The 20,599-nt window shown below is 40.0% G+C and overlaps 1 protein-coding gene and 1 long non-coding RNA gene across 2 annotated transcripts in view; both read left to right on the forward strand.

Annotated features, from left to right (window-relative positions):
• LOC134739688 (uncharacterized) overlaps nucleotides 1-20,599 on the forward strand; it is a 242,912-nt gene that overhangs the window by 214,949 nt on the left and 7,364 nt on the right. The window contains exon 3 of the long non-coding RNA XR_010126581.1: nucleotides 14,232-14,465. This is a non-coding gene — a long non-coding RNA (uncharacterized LOC134739688). The remainder of the gene's footprint in view (nucleotides 1-14,231; nucleotides 14,466-20,599) is intronic.
• On the forward strand, nucleotides 9,652-11,779 carry HDGFL1 (HDGF like 1). Its single transcript, XM_054492699.2, has one exon. It carries the CDS (start codon nucleotides 9,718-9,720, stop codon nucleotides 10,444-10,446), a length of 729 nt encoding a protein of 242 aa, XP_054348674.2. The 5' UTR covers nucleotides 9,652-9,717; the 3' UTR covers nucleotides 10,447-11,779.

The following is a 20,599-nucleotide window of genomic DNA, read 5'->3' on the forward strand; positions in this document are numbered from 1 at the left end:
TATCACGTAATGAAAAAAAATAAAGTACTTTAAGAAAATAGAGCAAGTACTGGCTTTTTAAGAGCTAATAGTAATCAAGCACTTGATAGTCGCAAGCATCACATTTAACGCCCACTGTCCTGTTTATTTCAAATAGCCTTTCTCTCAAATGGGTCCTAGAATTAGCCACATGTTAAATTTAAGGAACATGATTTCATATAAGTGCATAAATTACATATGCTATATATTTTATCCAGTCTCTTTATTTGAATTGCAAGCATTTTCCAAGTCACTAAATTTTACTTTAAAAACCTTACAGAGTATGGCCATCTAATCAGGTAATTATTATGTAAATAGATGTTATCTGCATCTAATCCCCAATTACTGAATACTCACCAGCATTGACAACTATTATTTGTTTAAACTTTGCTAGTTATATAAATAACTCATACATTTTCATGTAGGAGGGCTTGAATAAATATCATCATGCAAAATTAGTGAAGTATTCGTATTATTTAAGCACACTTTATTTAAATTTTTTCCCAAAGAATAAGTTTCAGAATCTTTAAGCCCTCAAATAAGAATAATGAAATAGAATTATTCACTACCAGCCACTTTTCTTAATCTTGGAGTGCCGATTTTCCTTCCATGGCCAATAAAACAGAAGTTTTGCAAACAATTCCAATCTCTCCAAAGGCCCCCTTCCTACACACCAACCAAACCAAGTCATCACATTCATGGTTGGCCAAGGGGGGCCCAATTGCACACATATACCACCTGGAAAATCTGCACTCACATGTCTCCCTCCTCAAAGTCCATTATCAAAGGCAAGTACAGATTTTACTCACTTCAAATTGATGATGATATTATGTACCCACAAAAATTAAAAATAAAAATGAAAAATATTTAAAAATTGATGATGATATAGCTGCTCGGGAACATCCCTTAAATTACCCTTTGGCTCCTAGAACATCCTCATTGATACTGAATTTATTTCCACTCTGAGCAGTTGCCTCTATTGCAGAAATCCCTGAGGCTTTAAAGGCTAGGCTAAGTGGATATGGATGAAACGTAGAGGTGACAAAATATAGAGGTAGCAGACATCCTTTGAATTTTTAAAAAAGAACAGTGGGGGAGTTTCTACCCGTGGTGGAGGGGAGGACTTACTCTGTACAATTATGTCTGCTAGAACGTTTTAAAAAGAAAAGCCTTGATCTCAAATACCAACCATGTATAAACATTCTATTGCATAAACCCAGAGGCAGTTAATATTTTTAATGAAGACAAAAGCACACAGAAGACAATTACATTTCTCTTTAATTATAGTTTACACCAAGCTAATTGAATTTAAAAGTAACTAAACAAGAAGACATCAATTAGATATCTATTCTGTCTCTTGTATAATTATGTTGTTTTATTGCCCATTTTTCATAATTGTTGCCAAGCAGCTTTTAAATCCTATCATTAGTTTTCCAGAAAAGGGAAATGAGAAGTGTTATATGTTTTGGACTCTAAGTTGTTGGTTTGATAGGAATGCTTCTGCTGAAATTAGGTCCTTTTGACAAACAGGTGTTCCCGGTACACATGATTTTTAAAACATCCTTACCTATTAGAACAGTTATACTCATGGAGTTCTAGTTACTGAAAATTAATCATTGCAGTGGCTCATGAGTACTTTGTTTATATACTAGCTAAATCTAAACCAAACCAAGTCATCATGAATGTATCCTCTCTACTCTCCTCACTTTGAGCAAGAGAAACGATAGCTTTAACAAAACTTTGAAAAAACTTTAGACGAATGTATAACTAGAATAACCAATACAGAGAAGTGTTTAAAGGAGCTGATGGAGCTGAAAGCCAAGTCTCGAGAACTACGTGAAGAATGCAGAAGCCTCAGGAGCCGATGTGACCAACTGGAAGAAAGGGTATCAGTGATGGAAGATGAAATGAATGAAATGAAGCAAGAAGGGAAGTTTAAAGAAAAAAGAATAAAAAGAAATGAACAAAGCCTCCAAAAAATATGGGACTATGTGAAAAGACCAAATCTGCGTCTGATTGGTGTACCTGAAAGTGACAGGGAGAATAGAACCAAGTTGGAAAACACTCTGAAGGATATTATCCAAGAGAACTTCCCCAATCTAGCAAGGCAGGCCAACATTCAGATTCAGGAAATACAGAGAACACCACAAAGATACTCCTCGAGAAGAGCAACTCCAAGACACATAATTGTCAGATTCATCAAAGTTGAAATGAAGGAAAAAATGTTAAGGGCAGCCAGAGAGAAAGGTTGGGTTACCCACAAAGGGAAGCCCATCAGACTAACAGCGGATCTCTCAGCAGAAACTCTACAAGCCAGAAGAGAGTGGGGGCCAATATTCAACATTCTTAAAGAAAAGAATTTTCAACCCAGAATTTCATATCCAGCCAAACTAAGCTTCATAAGTGAAGGAGAAATAAACTACTTTACAGACAAGCAAATACTGAGAGATTTTGTTACCACCAGGCCTGCCCTAAAAGAGCTCCTGAAGGAAGCGCTAAACATGGAAAGGCACAACCGGTACCAGCCGCTGCAAAATCATGCCAAAATGTAAAGACCATCGAGACTAGGAAGAAACTGCATCAACTAATGAGCAAAATAACCAGCTAACATCATAATGACAGGATCAAATTCACACATGACAATATTAACTTTAAATGTAAATGGACTAAATGCTCAAATTAAAAGACACAGACTGGCAAATTGGATAAAGAGTTAAGACCCATCAGTGTGCTGTATGCAGGAAACCCATCTCATGTGCAGAGACACAGATAGGCTTAAAATAAAAGGATGGAGGAAGATCTACCAAGCAAATGGAAAACAAAAAAAGACAGGCGTTGCAATCATAGTCTGTGATAAAACAGACTTTAAACCAACAAAGATCAAAAGAGACAAAGAAGGCCATTACATAATGGTAAAGGGATCAATTCAAGAAGAAGAGCTAACTATCCTAAATATATATGCACCCAATACAGGAGCACCCAGATTCATAAAGCAAGTCCTGAGTGACCTACAAAGAGACTTAGACTCCCACACAATAATAACGGGAGACTTTAACACCCCACTGTCAACATTAGACAGATCAATGAGACAGAAAGTTAACAAGGATACCCAGGAATTGAACTCACCTCTGCACCAAGCAGACCTAATAGACATCTACAGAACTCTCCACCCCAAATCAACAGAATATACATTTTTTTCAGCAGCACACCACACCTATTCCAAAATTGACCACACAGTTGGAAGTAAAGCTCTCCTCAGCAAATGTAAAAGAACAGAAATTATAACAAACTGTCTCTCAGACCACAGTGCAATCAAACTAGAACTCAGGATTAAGAAACTCACTCAAAACCACTCAACTACATGGAAACTGAACAACCTGCTCCTGAATGACTACTGGGTACATAAAGAAATGAAGGCAGAAATACAGATGTTCTTTGAAACCAATGAGAACAAAGACAAAAAATACCAGAATCTCTGGGACACATTCAAAGCAGTGTGTAGAGGGAAATTTATAGCACTAAATGCCCACAAGAGAAAGCAGGAAAGATCCAAAATTGACACCCTAACATCACAATTAAAAGAACTAGAAAAGCAAGAGCAAACACATTCAAAAGCTAGCAGAAGGCAAGAAATAACTAAGATCAGAGCAGAACTGAAGGAAATAGAGACAAAAAAAACCCCTTCAAAAAATTAATGAATCCAGAAGCTGGTTTTTTGAAAGGATCAACAAAATTGATAGACCTCTAGCAAGATTAATAAAAAAAGAAGAATCAAATAGATGCAATAAAAAATGATAAAGGGGATATCACCACTGATCCCACAGAAATACAAACTGCCATCAGAGAATACTACAAACACCTCTACGCAAATAAACTAGAAAATCTAGAAGAAATGGATAAATTCCTCGACACATACACTCTCCCAAGACTAAACCAGGAAGAAGTTGAATTTCTGAATAGACCAATAACAGGAGCTGAAATTGTGGCAATAATCAATAGCTTACCAACCAAAAAGAGTCCAGGACCAGATGGATTCACAGCCGAATTCTACCAGAGGTACAAGGAGGAACCGGTACCATTCCTTCTGAAACTATTCCAATCAATAGAAAAAGAGGGAATCCTCCCTAATTCATTTTATGAGGCCAGCATCATCCTGATACCAAAGCCTGGCAGAGACACAACAAAAAAAGAGAATTTTAGACCAATATCCTTGATGAACATTGATGCAAAAATCCTCAATAAAATACTGGCAAACCGAATCCAGCAGCACATCAAAAAGCTTATCCACCATGATCAAGTGGGCTTCATCCCTGGGATGCAAGGCTGGTTCAATATATGCAAATCAACAAATGTAATCCAGCATATAAACAGAACCAAAGACAAAAACCACATGATTATCTCAATAGATGCAGAAAAGGCCTTTGACAAAATTCAACAACCCTTCATGCTAAAAACTCTCAATAAATTAGGTATTGATGGGACGTATCTCAAAATAATAAGAGCTATCTATGACAAACCCACAGCCAATATCATACTGAATGGGCAAAAACTGGAAGCCTTCCCTTTGAAAATTGGCACAAGACAGGGATGCCCTCTCTCGCCACTCCTCTTCAACATAGTGTTGGAAGTTCTGGCCAGGGCAATTAGGCAGGAAAAGGAAATAAAGGGCATTCAATTAGGAAAAGAGGAAATCAAATTGTCCCTGTTTGCAGACGACATGATTGTATATCTAGAAAACCCCATTTGTCTCAGCCCAAAATCTCCTTAAGCTGATAAGCAACTTCAGCAAAGTCTCAGGATACAAAATCAATGTACAAAAATCACAAGCATTCTTGTACACCAATAACAGACAAACAGAGAGCCAAATCATGAGTGAACTCCCATTCACAATTGCTTCAAAGAGAATAAAATACCTAGGAATCCAACTTACAAGGGACGTGAAGGACGTCTTCAAGGAGAACTATAAACCACTGCTCAATGCAATAAAAGAGGATACAAACGAATGGAAGAACATTCCATGCTCACGGGTAGGAAGAATCAATATCGTGAAAATGGCCATACTGCCCAAGGTAATTTATAGATTCAACGCCATCCCCATCAAGCTGCCAATGACTTTCTTCACAGAATTGGAAAAAACTACTTTAAAGTTCATATGGAACCAAAAAAGAGCCCACATCGCCAAGTCAATCCTAAGCCAAAAGAACAAAGCTGGAGGCATCATGCTACCTGACTTCAAACTATACTATAAGGCTACAGTAACCAAAACAGCATGGCACTGGTACCAAAACAGAGATGTACATCAATGGAACAGAGCCCTCAGAAATAACGCCGCATATCTATCTGATCTTTGATAAACCTGAGAAAAACAAGCAATGGGGAAAGGATTCCCTATTTAATAAATGGTGCTGGGAAAACTGGCTAGCCATATGTAGAAAGCTGAAACTGGATCCCTTCCTTACAACTTATACAAAAATTAATTCAAGATGGATTAAAGACTTAAACGTTAGACCTAAAACCATAAAAACCCTAGAAGAAAACCTAGGCATTACCATTCAGGACATAGGCATGGGCAAGGACTTCATATTCTAAAACACCAAAAGCAATGGCAACAAAAGCCAAAATTGACAAATGGGATCTAATTAAACTAAAGAGCTTCTGTGCAGCAAAAGAAACTACCATCAGAGTGAACAGGCAACCTACAAAATGGGAGAACATTTTCGCAACCTACTCATCTGACAAAGGGCTAATATCCAGAATCTACAATGAACTCCAACAAATTTACAAGAAAAAAACAAACAACCCCATCAAAAAGTGGGCGAAGGATATGAACAGACACTTCTCAAAAGAAGACATTTATGCAGCCAAAAGACACATGAAAAAATGCTCATCATCACTGGCCATCAGAGAAATGCAAATCAAAACCACAATGAGATACCATCTCACACCAGTTAGAATGGCAATCATTAAAAAGTCAGGAAACAACAGGTGCTGGAGAGGATGTGGAGAAATAGGAACACTTTTACGCTGTTGGTGGGACTGTAAACTAGTTCAACCATTGTGGAAGTCAGTGTGGTGATTCCTCAGGGATCTAGAACTAGAAATTCCATTTGACCCAACCATCCCATTACTGGGTATATACCCAAAGGACTATAAATCATGCTGCTATAAAGACACATGCACACGTATGTTTATTGCGGCACTATTCACAATAGCAAAGACTTGGAACCAACCCAAATGTCCAACAATGATAGACTGGATTAAGAAAGTGTGGCACATATACACCATGGAATACTATGCAGCCATAAAAAATGATGAGTTCATGTCCTTTGTAGGGACATGGATGAAATTGGAAATCATCATTCTCAGTAAACTATCACAAGGACAAAAAACCAAACACCGCATGTTCTCACTCATAGACGGGAATTGAACAATGAGAACACATGGACACAGGAAGGGGAACATCACACTCTGGGGACTGTTGTGGGGTGGGGGGAAGGGGGAGGGATAGCATTAGGAGATATACCTAATGCTAAATGGCGAGTTACTGGGTGCAGCACACCAGCATGGCACATGTATACATATGTAACTAACCTGCATATTGTGCACATGTACCCTAAAACTTAAAGTATAATAATAATTAAAAAAAAAATCAGGGCCAAAAAAAAAAAAAAAAAAAAAAAACAAGTTGGTTTCAAAGGTAAAAGAAGCCAAGATCACTCCACTTAATTGCATCCTTGAGAATCTAGGAATAGAAGAAAGGATGTATCTGTGAAAGTGGTGTCCATGAAACTCTATTTAAATGGTTGCTTCTTCTGAACCTTCCTCCCATTTTCCCTTTTCTAATGGTAGAATAAGCTACCATCAGGTGATAAATTTAATTAGAGAACACTGTTTTACAAGATCATATTTCCAAGTAACAAAAACTTTTATATCAGTTTCATACAGAAGATGTGCTGGATATATAATTCTGTATATAACATGTGATTCAGCTGGTGGGGACTTCTCTTCGGTGCCCTTATTCATGACTCTCTACTCCTTTGGATATATCTTTTTCCTCATTTAGCCTAATGATAATAATAGCCTAATCCATAATAAAAGTCAATTTCACACTTATTGGCACATCATAGACCTTCATAGCCATCGTCTGGGCTTTATGTCTATAATCCCATTAATATTTGTAATAATCCTGAAAGAAATTCTGAGTATTAATTTAAATATCTTGAAATCATGTAGCAGAGGTTCACAAAGATTATATTAACTCCTGGCCTTACAAAGCTGGCAAACAAGTGAGAAATGCCAGAATTGCTTTTATTCTATCTCCTACTACCCCTTCCGTAGGCCTGCCCTAATAACCACACTCTCATTGATTTCTCCTGGAATTCTTTCGGTATTTAAGAACACACAATTTAGCATTTGAAGGCTAGCTTGTATTGTTCTGTAATGAACTCACCCAGGCTTTATCTCTTAAATGAGATTTTAAGTTCCTCAAAGGTAAACATCTTTTGTGCCAGCCTTTCAGCATCACACTGTATTAGTGCGCAAGGGTGGAGGCACAAGATCTACTTGGGGAACAACACTTCTTTGCTTAATAGAATCTATACTGCTCTTTGCAGACCTAGATCCTTCTCTACTAGGTCTTTTTGCCTTTGCTTCCTGCTATACTTTTTATCTCAGTTTTCCATAGGTGTTGGTTATTGCTCTAACCCTTAGATCCCCAGTCCTGCCTTCACACCCTCATACTTGTTCATCTGCTGTAGTTCAACCACCCAACTATTGATGTTGGCTTTTTCTAGTGAGGCACCTTTGCCACCTTCAGCTTCAGCAGCTGGCTTTTAGAACCGGTCCTGCCTTCAGATTGAGCTGATGGTACAACTAAATACCTCTTCTAGACATGCTATCTAGCTAGATTTTTTTCCTACTTCAGCAACCTTCATACATGATATGTGCATTGGTACAGCATACTTACCTGAAAAAAAAAATGGCCACATATAGCAATATCTCCGCTTACAGAAATTCCAAATTCCTTCCTATTATGGGCTCCATAGCTGCCTATTATTTTCTATTTTCTTCTACAGCCACTAAACATTTCTAGTTTTCTAGCACTTTCCCTGCAAAATTGAGAGGAGGGAACTTGTCAGATTCATCTTTGTAGCAGGATGTTGATTTGTAAACGAAGTGTTGATGCATTGTTGATGTTACTTATTTAATAAAGGTGTAATAGATATTAGCAGGGCAGATAGGCATTCTAAGAAAATGGCTTGACAGAAGAGCGGAAAGAACTTGTTTAGAATTTTAGAATTATCAAAGGGCTTCATGTTCATTTCACCTTGTTAGGGAGAGGGTATCTCCTTTTGCCTAGAGCATGTCTCAACCATTCAGAGTTAAAATGGCTGTTCCAGCCCAGGAAATGGGAAACAAATTTGAGTTGTACTGAAATGGGTTAAGGGCTCTAATTCTCGTCTAATCTGTTGGTTACACTGGGAAGGAACATCTGTCTAGTTATAATAGTCAAGAGTACTGGTATGATAAATTTGGGTAGGTTTCAGAGTGCATGCTCACAGCTAGCAAGCAGGATCCAAAAAAGATGTAGAAAGTTGTGTGAACAACTGCAGTTGCACTGACACTTTCATTCATATGTTTAGAAGAGACTTATATCTGAAGAAAATTTTCTTTTTAAAATAGTTTCTCAGCTGAGATTATACTTTTTTTAGTCTGTAGCTCACAGGAAGTTCTAGTTACCAAGAGCATGTTCGATATGAGCAGATCTCTACCTAATTCTTATGCATAATGAACCCAATTTTCATCTCTTCTAGAAAGATACTGAAAACATGTGCCATGATCTCAATGCTACAACCATGTAGCCTCATCTTTCAGAATACAGTACAATCACCAACAAAGTTTAAACTTCATGTCTGGCATCCAAGGTGAACATTTCCATAGAAAGTAGGAAATATTTAGATGTCTGCCGTGGTGGTGGTGTTCCTATGTACTTTTTGTGACCCTAAAGATATAATAATGTTTGACATTTTTGTTACCCAGTAATGTGGACTTTAGACATCCTAACCACGCTGCTGACTCTAACCCTTTACCAGACTTTCACGTAGTTCTTGAGCCTCACTGCAGGCTCCAGTGCTAGTCCCGGAGGAAATCAGAAAAGGGTTGAAATCACTGACACAGCCATCTCTTTAGCTGCTCCTAACGCAGGTGTACAGTTTCCTGTAGTGAGCAGATTGGGGCCTACAGGGACACTGCATGCTTGCACTGGGCTGTTACTAGTTTCATGGAAATATGTACTAATTGTGTCACTGTGTTTTCTTGTCACACTGCCCCCTTTCTAGGCCGCTCTGGCACCGTTTATTTAAACTGTGCAACCATCCGGCCCAGGTGCCGTAGAGATTGATCAGTAGCACAAGGCCACCACAAGCACAACCGCCACCCGGCCATCCCAGCTATTTCCTTCAGCATTCTAGACATCATGGCGTCCAAGGGTGGGTCCAACGGGCTTCGCGTGTTCGGGAGATAATGCTCTCCTCGCAGTGGATCTTCTCGGGGCCCCGAGCGTTGCCCGCCCATTAGGTGGCGCCCGTCCCCTCGAGCAGGTCGCTCAACAACTCCCTCCCAGCAGCCGCCCTTACTGCGCGCGCGCAGACTCCGGCGTCTACTTCCGGTGTGGCCCAGGCGGGGTCCGCAGAACCAGCTATGTCGGCCTACGGCATGCCCATGTACAAGAGCGGGGACCTGGTGTTTGCCAAGTTAAAGGGCTATGCCCACTGGCCGGCGAGGATAGAGCACATGACCCAGCCCAACCGCTACCAGGTGTTTTTCTTCGGGACCCACGAAACGGCCTTCCTGAGTCCCAAACGCCTGTTCCCGTACAAGGAGTGCAAGGAGAAGTTCGGCAAGCCCAACAAGAGGCGCGGCTTCAGCGAGGGGCTGTGGGAGATCGAGAACAATCCCACGGTCCAGGCCTCTGACTGCCCATTAGCCTCAGAGAAGGGCAGCGGAGACGGGCCTCGGCCGGAGCCCGAGGGCGACGAGGACAAGCCGACCCACGCTGATGGCGGCGGCGACGAATTGGGGAAGTCGGACGACGACAAGCCCACTGAGGAGGAGAAGGAGAAGGGGTCGCTGAAGAGGAGCGCGGGGGACCCGCCGGAGGACGCCCCCAAACGACCCAAGGAGGCAGGCCCCGACCAAGAGGAGAAGGAGGAGGCGGAGGCGGCGGCGGCGGCGGCGGCGGCCGTCGACGAGGAGAGTCCGCTCCTCGTGGCGGTGGAGAACGGCAGCGCCCCTAGCGAGCCCGGCCTGGCCTGCGAGCCGCCTCAGCCAGAGGAGGAGGAGCTCCGGGAGGAAGAAGTCGCCGACGAGGAGGCCTCCCAGGAGTGGCATTCCGAGGCACCGGGCGGCGGAGATCGCGACAGCCTGTAGTTACCAGCGTTTCCAGAAGAGCCCCTGCCCCGTTCCTGCTGCGGCCTGGCCGTTCTTGGGGAATCTGGCCTCGGCCTGCAAACTGGGACTGCCTTTCCCTCTCCCCAGCCCGTCCTCCTCCAACCCGCGCTCCTTTGCCCTCCCGGCCCCTGGATGGCAGGCCACCTGACTCTCACCTCTGTGCCCCCACGCCTCTGTGATCTGAGTCAGGGCCTCAGTTCCCTCCCTGGGATAAAGTGAGGCCACCATCCCAGCTTCCGGCTCCCTCTTCTCCCCACTCTACCCGCCCCCCCACCCCACCCCCACCTGCCCGCCCACTCGTTGCCTGGATCCGTTTCCGACTTGGGGTTCAGGCAGGCTGTTTTCACCTCTAGACACCCTCTCTACCCCTCCTGCTTCCCCAGGCATTATGGACCTCTGCTTAGGAATATGGGTAGGAGTGAAAGGCCTGGCAGATAAAGAGCAGGGGGCACTTCCAGGGCCTGGGATGGGCAGTCTTCAAGTTGTGGTAGTTAGCGGGCAGGAGAGCGACATCTTCCTGAGCTCCTGTCCATGCCTGCCATACCTGCCAGCTTCAGACATTCAGGGAAAAGGGGCAGCATGTGGGGAATGCTCCCCCCCCACAAATCCTTTTGCTGACCCAGAAAGTTCTGGGAGTTGCCATTTTTCATCAAAACATTTGGGGGTTTCCAAGTTGTTTATGAGATCTGAAAACTTGACTTTGCCCAATATCCTGGTTGGGGACCGTGAGAAATATCTGTCCCCATTTAGGTCTCTGGGGCCACTGATGGGATGCCCTGGGAAGATCCTTGGCTGCCGCTTTCTCTCCCCACAGCCTGAAGGCCACCCAACGGTCATATATATCACTCAGGCATAGAAGAAAAGACACATATTTTATAAAATCTTTTTAATAAAAGGAAGTTCCAAAAAAAATTTTTAAGAACTACCCCTAGGTGCGCCTCCACGCTGGCCCTAGCTTTCCCATTGCTGTTCCATTTCTGAGATAAACTGGAAGGCTCCCTTTCTGTTTGAAGCTTTATGACTTGTAGGGCTTTGCTGTTCCTCACAGTGTCATTTTCCATTCAGGTACCATCACCTGGTCCCATCAACAGGTCTAGTATGTAGCCCACTGATAGAACAGAGGAAGATGTGTCTCCTCCCACCCTCTTCCTAATGGTCTTTATGCCTTTCTCCATCTAGTGTCTTTTTCACCCCTTCCCCTCTCCCTTGGGCTCTGATGAAAAATTGTTGACTGCAGCTTCGGAAGTTTGATCTGAGAACCAACCGTAGGATATTTCAGTTCTAGGAAATAAAACCAGTTGATTAAAGCAAATTTTCTCAGGCCTGTTCCTTTGGTTTCTAAATAATCGGTTCTTAAATGGAATGCTCCTCTTATTTTTTATACATCTTGTGTTAAAGCAATTATTTATAATATACAGGGACATTTTAGAATCACCCTTGAGAAACCTTTGTTATCTTAAGGTCTCTATCCTTCACTTCATCTGTAATAGTCACTACCACTGATTTGAATAAGTGGAAACAAGTTAACTTAGAATGTTTGGATGATGACGAATTGGGACAATGCTTTGCCAAAGAACTGCTTTGTAGAAAAATAGGGTGAAAGGATTGGTCCTTTTTTTTTTTCCTGCGTCTCCACGTGTAATACTACTGTTTCTTCCAATGCCTTACTCATGAAAATAAGACAGTTGCTTTATACTCCCAGTTTGTAAAATATAGTATTTGTAGACTGTTTTGCATTTGCAAGTGGCTTTGTGCAGATATCTCAGGATATTTAAATATAATAATCGTTACATATTGGGCATCCTAATTTCTGTATTCATCAACATTGCATGCATACGTGGCTTCAGTAAATACTGTAGTCCTTCTCATAGAACATGCTATGGCATCACTAACCAGCATGGTTGGCAACTGGAGACAACCCTGTTTTCCATCCCTGTAAAGATGGTATTATTTTACTTCAAGATATATAAATCAGATGATTCCTTGTTTTTCAATTACTGCTATTGCAACAATATTAATACTAGAAGTTACTAGTCACTGAATGTCTACTCTGTGTCCTGAAGATGACTTCATTCAATCTTTGTAATAATCTGGCAAGGTAGGCATTAATACACAAATTTTTCATTGGAAGAAGCTCTGGTTCACAGGTTATGTGGCCTTTCCTGCATTCCACAGAAAATTTAGTATTCAAACACAGGTTTTAGTAGTCCAGAACCGGCGCTCTTTCTCCTGAAGGGCACATTTAGAAAAGCACTAACAATGAAATCAGAAGTCAATAAAAGCCATTTTAGTATTAATAACAAGAAATCATGATAGTAGCTGTTACTGAGTCTCTAAAGTGAGCCAGGCAGTACAGCATGTTTTACATGTGATGTCTTTATTAATACAACTACCTAATTAGGTAGCTACTAATACCTCTATTTTAGAGCTCAGGGAACTGGGGTTCAGAGATGTTAAACAATTTTCCCAAGGTCATACAACTAGTAAATGACAAAGCCAAGATTCAAAAGCAGGTCTTTCTCATTCTGAATCATAGGTGGTTTGTTTCATTATATTTTATTGCTTCCCATTGAATAAAACTTTCTACTGAATACAATGGGAGTACTTAATTCTCTCCTACTATTTTGAAGCAAACATTTAGAAATCTGTAAGGCAAAAAATATATTAATAGATGTTGCTAGTGGGTGTTTAAACAATATCATTTGGGGCAGCACCTGACAATTTTTTTGTCTTTAAATGACTTGGTGAAATGATGAGGACAACTGCACATTCAATATTTTTCAAGTTATATGTGACTATAGGAAGTTTGAATATGGATTGGTATTTTTGCCGCAGTCGGGCATATGATTCTGATAAGGGTTTTATGGAGGCACATCTTCTGAAATGATTCAATAATGTGAAGTACAGAAAATGAAATTACTACCATTTGTGTCTGTTTCTTTGCACTATTTCTTTCCTCTTTTTGTGCTTCTAATATTGGGGATAGAAATAGTTGTTTACTAGGACTTGACACACACATTTGCCTTCTTGATGATGATGGTACTGAAGTGAAAACAGTAATCCAATACTGGAAACCCAAACCTCACCATTATGCAACGTATCCATGTAACAAACCTACACATGGATCCCCTGAATCTAAAATTAAAAAATCACTTCCAAGAAATTCGGCATGGATCACAATTAGCAAGCAAGAAGCTTAAAAAAAAGATAGTCCAACTAGTAGTACATCTAATGAATGATACACCAAGTTACTAAATACAGTTAAACCTAATAAAGGCGACTATGGAGAACATCTATATTCTCAGCCCTGTTTTCCTGGGTATTATACCCCATTTATATGCTTTGGTGGCCAAGAGATGTTTTTGTGTGGACTGAAAAATATCCTGTTTTTAATATTTTCTTCGATTATTGAAAATTCCCAATAATTCCAGTGCTGTTTTTGTTTTCCTCTGAGTAACGTGTGCCTCAGTGACAAAATTACTGATCAATGACTAGTTACTTAACTGAACCAAGGGTGCTGCTCAACCTTTTGCTGATGCTGTGTTGTCAGTAGTCCAGACATGTCCATGAGTGTTTGGAAGATCTTGTTTAAAAGTTGCATGTAAATGTATGCTTATGATATTGCCAGTGATTTGCAGACACCTTTAGCATACTATTTCCTATAAGGTTTTCAAAGTATTTGATATTTCACACAAACATTACTCCAGCAAGGGATTGAGATGCCATTGAGGGCTGTCAATTTTTCTGTTTTCTTTTTCTTTTAGGCAGGATTGAGCTTTCAGCTGCTCTGTAGATTCTCATCAGAGGTGCAGACTCTTCTTTGTGGATCATACCTACATTTTATTTTTCCTGAAAATATATATATTCAGGGCGCACAGGCATCTTCTATTCACTTCATCATCAACACTTGTCAAACAAAAACTGCTACTCATGCTACAGACTCATGCAGCTCCCCGCATTTTGAAAGAATTGCCTCCCTCTTCTGAGCCTGGCTCAAGGTAAGACCCACCCCTTTGTGTTCCTGTAGAGCCCTATACTCGCACTGATCGTGTTCTAATTTCCTGTGTATTGCTTGCTCTTCCACTAGACTGGAGGATAAAGGAAATGTGTTTCATTAATATTTACTCCCACTTCCTAGACATGTCACAATAAGCACACAAGAGATATGTTCTAAATGCTTGAAGGTCTGTTGTCAAATATTCCTTATAATCGTGGTGCTGGAGTAAAAGTCATGTGATGTTGAACACATTCCGATTCTGAAAGCAGAGAGGCAGGGTAAACTGGCCAGTATACTAATGGCAAGTGTGAGTTGGGGCGATATTCTGTCCATGTCATAGCTGCCTAGATTAGGTGACTTGATGACACTGACAGTTCTTACAGACCCAGAGAAATCTCCCTTTTAATGTCAAGGTAATGCTGTTTATTTTATCTAGATCTTCCCTCCATCTGGGTCACTTGTAGTTAACCTTCTATAGTGCATTTGGGCCCCAGGTAGACAAGGGAGCATCCTGCTTGCTTCCAGGCAGGAGCCATGTATTGACCATTCAGCCAAAAATTTACAATAATAAAGAGTAAGTATGCCAAAAAGAACTTGTATCTGCCATTCTCTCAGCCTCTTGTCATGTAGACACCTCATTTGCTGTAGACACTTCTCAGAATGTAGTATCTTTGAAGGAAGCGGATCTGTTCACCCCACAATATGGTTGGCCCGTATCTTATAAGCCAATTATCTGTCTTGAATATAAATAGTTATCTTTTCCACTGCTGGTGAAAAAACTGACTCCATTAAACCTTGAGATATCTAAAATAGAGACATTCTAAGTGATTTTCCAGAGTAATTCTGACAGCAGGTGATTTTCTCTATGCAGTCTGATTTTACATGTAAACTTCAATTTCACTGAAATGGTCTTGAGAATGCTAGAGGATACACAGAGAAGATCATAAATGGCCAGAGGCAGCCTGGGGCATATGTTGACCAAGGGCAGCCCTAGTCATAGAATGGCCAGGCCGTTGCATGGGGACCAAAGAAAAACAAATTTATCCTACTTTATTGGCCTGATGTGTGGTCATTGTCCAAGAACTGTGAGTCATTTGGTGAGTGCCCTTTTCTTCCCTCTGTTTTTTTTTTTTTAATCAATTTGAGAAGGCTCTTCTTTCTGCTCAGAAAACTTATAGCTCTCTTCTCTTCTTCATCTTGATGTATAAGTACTATGTCATAGTACTTTCCCATAAGTACTATGTCAAAATGAGGTATCATTTTAATGTGTTCCCATAAGACCTTGGTTTTACCTTTATAGTATCTACTGCACCCACCTATAGTTATCCATTTATGGGTTTTTATGAAGTAGTAGGTTGTACATTCTGTCTGGAGAGGACTGTATCATTTTGCTTATTTAAACCAAGTGCCTGGTTCATATATATATTAAGCATTCAATAAATGGTTGCTAATAAGAAAATGAATGAATGCATAGCTAAATCCTGGGGCTCACCCACCCTTACTCCAGCCCCAAGAGGAAAGTTTGAGGAATCTTGTCATGCCTAGTAAAACATGGTAAGGGGAGCCAAAGATTGTTTTTCACTCACGTTGTACCGTTGATTAAACAAGATTATTTTGTTATAAATAGGTGTTGGTCTCACAAAGTAGCAGACCTTAGCAATGCTGAAGCCTAAGGAGGATAAATCAAATTATCCAAGTTTGCCCTCTGAATCTGAGTGTGAATATGCATGTCAAACACAACATTCATCTGCTTTAGTGATTTTTCTCTTTAATATTCTGATATTTTATCATCAACTTCCTTTAATATAGGAAGCATCTTGGAGGTTTCTGTCTGGAGTCATCCAATCTTAGATTTAAATCCTGGGCTCCACTATTTAAGAGCTATGTGATCTCAGTTTCCTTGAACTAAAAGCTGTGATAATGACTTTCATGTGACAGCTTTGTTGTGAGTAGCAAATGTGCTCATGTATGTTAAAGTATCAAGCATAGTATCCAGCACAAAATAGGCACTATGTACATGTTAATTCCAATCACTTCCATGTGTATCCAGAGAACTAATGTTACCATTTCATATATTGCAGCCCAACTTATCACCTTTATTTAGAAAACACTGGAGGCCTTTGCCAGATGCAAGCAGCTCCCTTGTTTTGATATATATATATGATAATTCTATATTTAGTCTGCCCATACACAGAGAGGAGCTAAAAATCTTATCCTCCCAATTATTCATATTGCTCTTCAATATCTTCTTAAATTCCCTCACTGGTAGCTGAGCTACTTTATACAGACACATTCGGCTTTAAAGATTTCTCTTTCTTGGCATGACTCATCCCTCCTGTGGCCAGTTTTATTCCTCCTGTTATTTCCCTAGGATCCATTCACTGTTTTCCAGGGGGCATTTCCTAAATGTGTCTCCTTGAACACTTTGTATTATTCCTGATTTTTTCCAACTATAGAAATAGTAATTATATTGCTCTAGCTATTTCTTGGCTTCCTGGCCTTTTTTTCTAATGTACCTATCTTTTCACACATAATTTTAATGAGCTGCCCAACTCGATTACTAAAAGGCACTGGAGTATTACAAGGGTTTGACCATTCTTTCCAGAAGTACTCTCTGGTTTTATGTCCTCCTGTGATTTACCAAGTGTCACTTAATGTTTCTTTCTCTTTTTTTTTTCACACCCTGGCCAACTCTTCATCACAGTCATTATCCACCTCTCTTGGTGATCTACTTAACATTTCATTAAAACATATGTTCAGCTCGGCTCCTTTCTTCCTACTCTTCACTTGTCAACAAGACCTGCTTTCCACCTTTCACTTGTGATTCTTCTGGTGCTCAGAATTTGTCAATAATTAGTTCTCTCTTTGGTGTAGTCTCTCCACACACCCTCCCTCAGCACGTCTGTATTTTAGTCTAGGCTTCATTCCCATCAACTGCCATTCTTTTTTTTCCTCCTGTTTTCTGTCCTTGTTTTTACCTTTAGATGTTGGGACATCACACTGATTTTAGTCAATGAATACTTTGATGATAGTGCCTCAATAAGCCTTTTAAAAGAAAAGCAGAAATAGGAAAAGACAAGGATAACTGTCCTATTTTATGAATCTCATTTTTTTTAAAGTTAAAATCTGCTGAACTATTAGAAACATGATAACTGTGCTTCCACATATTTTGGAGGTTGTTAGATGTGAAAACTGGAGGAGAAAGCATTGCCACAAGGAAGGGGGTGTGCCTGCATTGCAGGAGGGACTACTGTGAGGATGGGGACAGAGCAGTGAATGAGGCAGAGAAGCTACCTACCCTCCTGAAGCCCATATTTCATGGGAAAGACAGACAGACAATGAATAAATGAGACCATTTCAGAATGTGATCGTATCAGAGTGTGACAGAGAATAAGTGAGGAATATATATTTTCAATTATGTTAAAATTAAACTTTGTATATTAGACTGCTCTTAGGAAGTGTGTGGTTCATTTCAAATTCAACCATTTTGGTAGAACAAAGTATTTCTGCAGTACTGTGAGTTTATAGCTCTATTGCCTATACTAGTGGTTCTCCATCTTTTTAATGCATAGAAAAAGATCCCAGAGACTTTCATGCCAGTAAACATTCCTCTATGTATGCAGCATCAACAATAATAACAGCACCCACTTACTGAATGTTTACTATGTGCCACATGCTCTTCTAGGGCCTTGAGATACATTATTAAACAATATAAATAAAGTTCCTTGCTTTTTGGTGCTTCCATTTTAGCAGATGGAAAAAGTCAATTAGAAATAAACTTAATAAATAAGGAAACTATGTTGATGTTAGAAAGATGTAAATGCCATTGGAAAAAACAAAGCAAGGGCTAGAGAGTAGTAGGCGGAGATGGTGCAATTTCAAACACAGCAGTAAGAATGGTGGCCAAGTTTATGAGAACACCTGGGGCTTTCTCTTTCCCTTCTCCATAAGTCATCACATTAGAAAGTAAGTAAACGGTGGCTTCCTTATAAAGATTACCTTGAATCATTATAGTTGCTAAAATAGAAATAATCCACAATCTCAAATACTTTACTATTTATAAATTATTACTAGTGGCACACCTCCCAGCCAAGAGAGAGACATGAATCCTGTAACATCTGAAATGAAAGCTATTGCTTGGTACCAGTTTATTATATATACCTGTGTGGTATCTTTTGCATTGTGATGTAGACCATATTTGACCTTTATTTTATTTACCATTTTGCATGCATTTAATTCCTCAAATAGAAAATAGTCAACCACAGGGACCATGAAATTTGTTTTTCTAAATCTTCTGTAATACCTAGCAGAGCACCTCACAAATCATCATCTGTTTTTATTGAATAACTTAACGTAATGAAGTCACAATTTAGGCACATGTTAACAGCATACCCCAGCATCCTGAGAGCATGTGCACATGTGAGATAAGTTTCCCGTGAGACAGGAGTCCTAGTAGAAACTGGATGCCAATGAGCTGGATGCCATGGAGTATTCATGAGGCATGTTGTTATTGCATGCTACAGTTTAAGCTTTGCAGAGTAGGCATATTTGCCTGAACACCCACCCCATCCCCATCTTTATAGCTGATGTCACTCACTTTTAAATGCAAACTGAGTGGTTGACATTGGAGTATGCATAGCAAGGGAAGCATGTATGTGCAGGTGGGGAATATTCTAAAGACAGATTTCTATTTTGCAATTCCTTTCAAGGTCAAGTTTTTCTTAAATCATATAGAGATACTTCTCTATTACATTTATTGTCATTCTTAAATCATTTTAGGCTTTGGAAGCCTTCTCCATTTTTTTTTTTTCTGGTCCAGAATCTGAATTGTTGTTTGATGACAGGAGCGAGAGTTTAGAATTGGTATAATAGATATAAATCTACTGTGTTCTCGATATACTATCCAGACTTCCAAGTAGAGGCCTTGTGAAGTCCTGGGTTTTGTAAAATATAACTTCAAATGCCAATATTTTAGATAAATAATTGAAGCCTGGGTTGGAATGATAGTGCAGACTGTGTAAAGAGATTCATGTAGGATAAGCTAAAAGCCTTCTTTCACAATGTAGAGAAAACCTATGGTTTTGCTATTTCTGCTTTGTTAGCATTCCTAACAACTGCTCACCTGTGAGCAGGCGTTGCCATTAGGACTGAATGTCACAGCCTTGAAAAAAATCTACACTAAAGTCCCGTGGTGAGGCAGAAAAAGGAACAGACACACATTGGAGCTGTTCAAGCCACATCAATTACTAAAGTAGTTGAGTATCCACCCTCTAATATTTCTTGTGACTGTCAACATGACTACGTAGTTGACAGAGCAGAGCACGTCACAAAGTATCATTCATTTATATTGATTAGCTTAAATATAGTTAGGTCGTGTTGATATTTTATTTTAGTCATGTTACTGTAAATGTTTGAATGCCAAGCAGATGGAATTCGGTGCAGGTATACTATAATATTTTTGACTCTGTGGGTTTAAAAAAGAGAGAGAATAATTACAATGATATTTTACCTTCCAAGTGGTCAGTGTGGAATAAAAAACACAAAACCAAAACATGTTCTACTTTCTCTTGTCCCACACTTGCCTCCTCAGAAAAAACATCACCTGTATCAACTCTACAAATACTATACCATGCAAGAGAATAAACCTCTGGCCCTTTGACTGTGCTCACCCCATGAACTTGTTAAAGAGAGTCCCTCAGGGTTAAATATAAAGAATAATGAACAGCTGAAAAATGCTGGACTGCAATGATTCCCAGACCTTCACATGGAGTCATAGCCTGCCATGTGTGTTATCACCCAGAGTGGAAGGGAACCTCCTTCAAGAAGCTGCATATTGGTGAATCCTTTTTTCCGATTCACCATCCTGTAGGACCAGGATGGATACCAATTTATCAATTTTGAAAAAACAACAACAAAGAAAGACTACGTCACAGATGGTTGATGACAAGGTGCCTCTTTATTCTTGGAGGACTATTTTAGCTGTTAAAATGAATAGATGCCCCCAAGAATTATATCACAAAAATAATTAGCGTACCATGTATCTGCAGGGCTGCTCTCTCTGCACTTTCCCCGGTTTGGCTCAGGGACAGACAGTAGTATATTGCTGCTGCCGCCACCGCCTCCACCTAATAATGG

The sequence above is a fragment of the Pongo pygmaeus genome, chromosome 5 (assembly GCF_028885625.2).
Source record: "Pongo pygmaeus isolate AG05252 chromosome 5, NHGRI_mPonPyg2-v2.0_pri, whole genome shotgun sequence".
NCBI classification, from domain to species: Eukaryota; Metazoa; Chordata; class Mammalia; order Primates; family Hominidae; genus Pongo; species Pongo pygmaeus.

Bases quoted from the DNA above. Each gene is read 5' to 3' on its own strand.
- HDGFL1 (XM_054492699.2), top strand. From the start codon at position 9,718: ATGTCGGCCTACGGCATGCCCATGTACAAGAGCGGGGACCTGGTGTTT.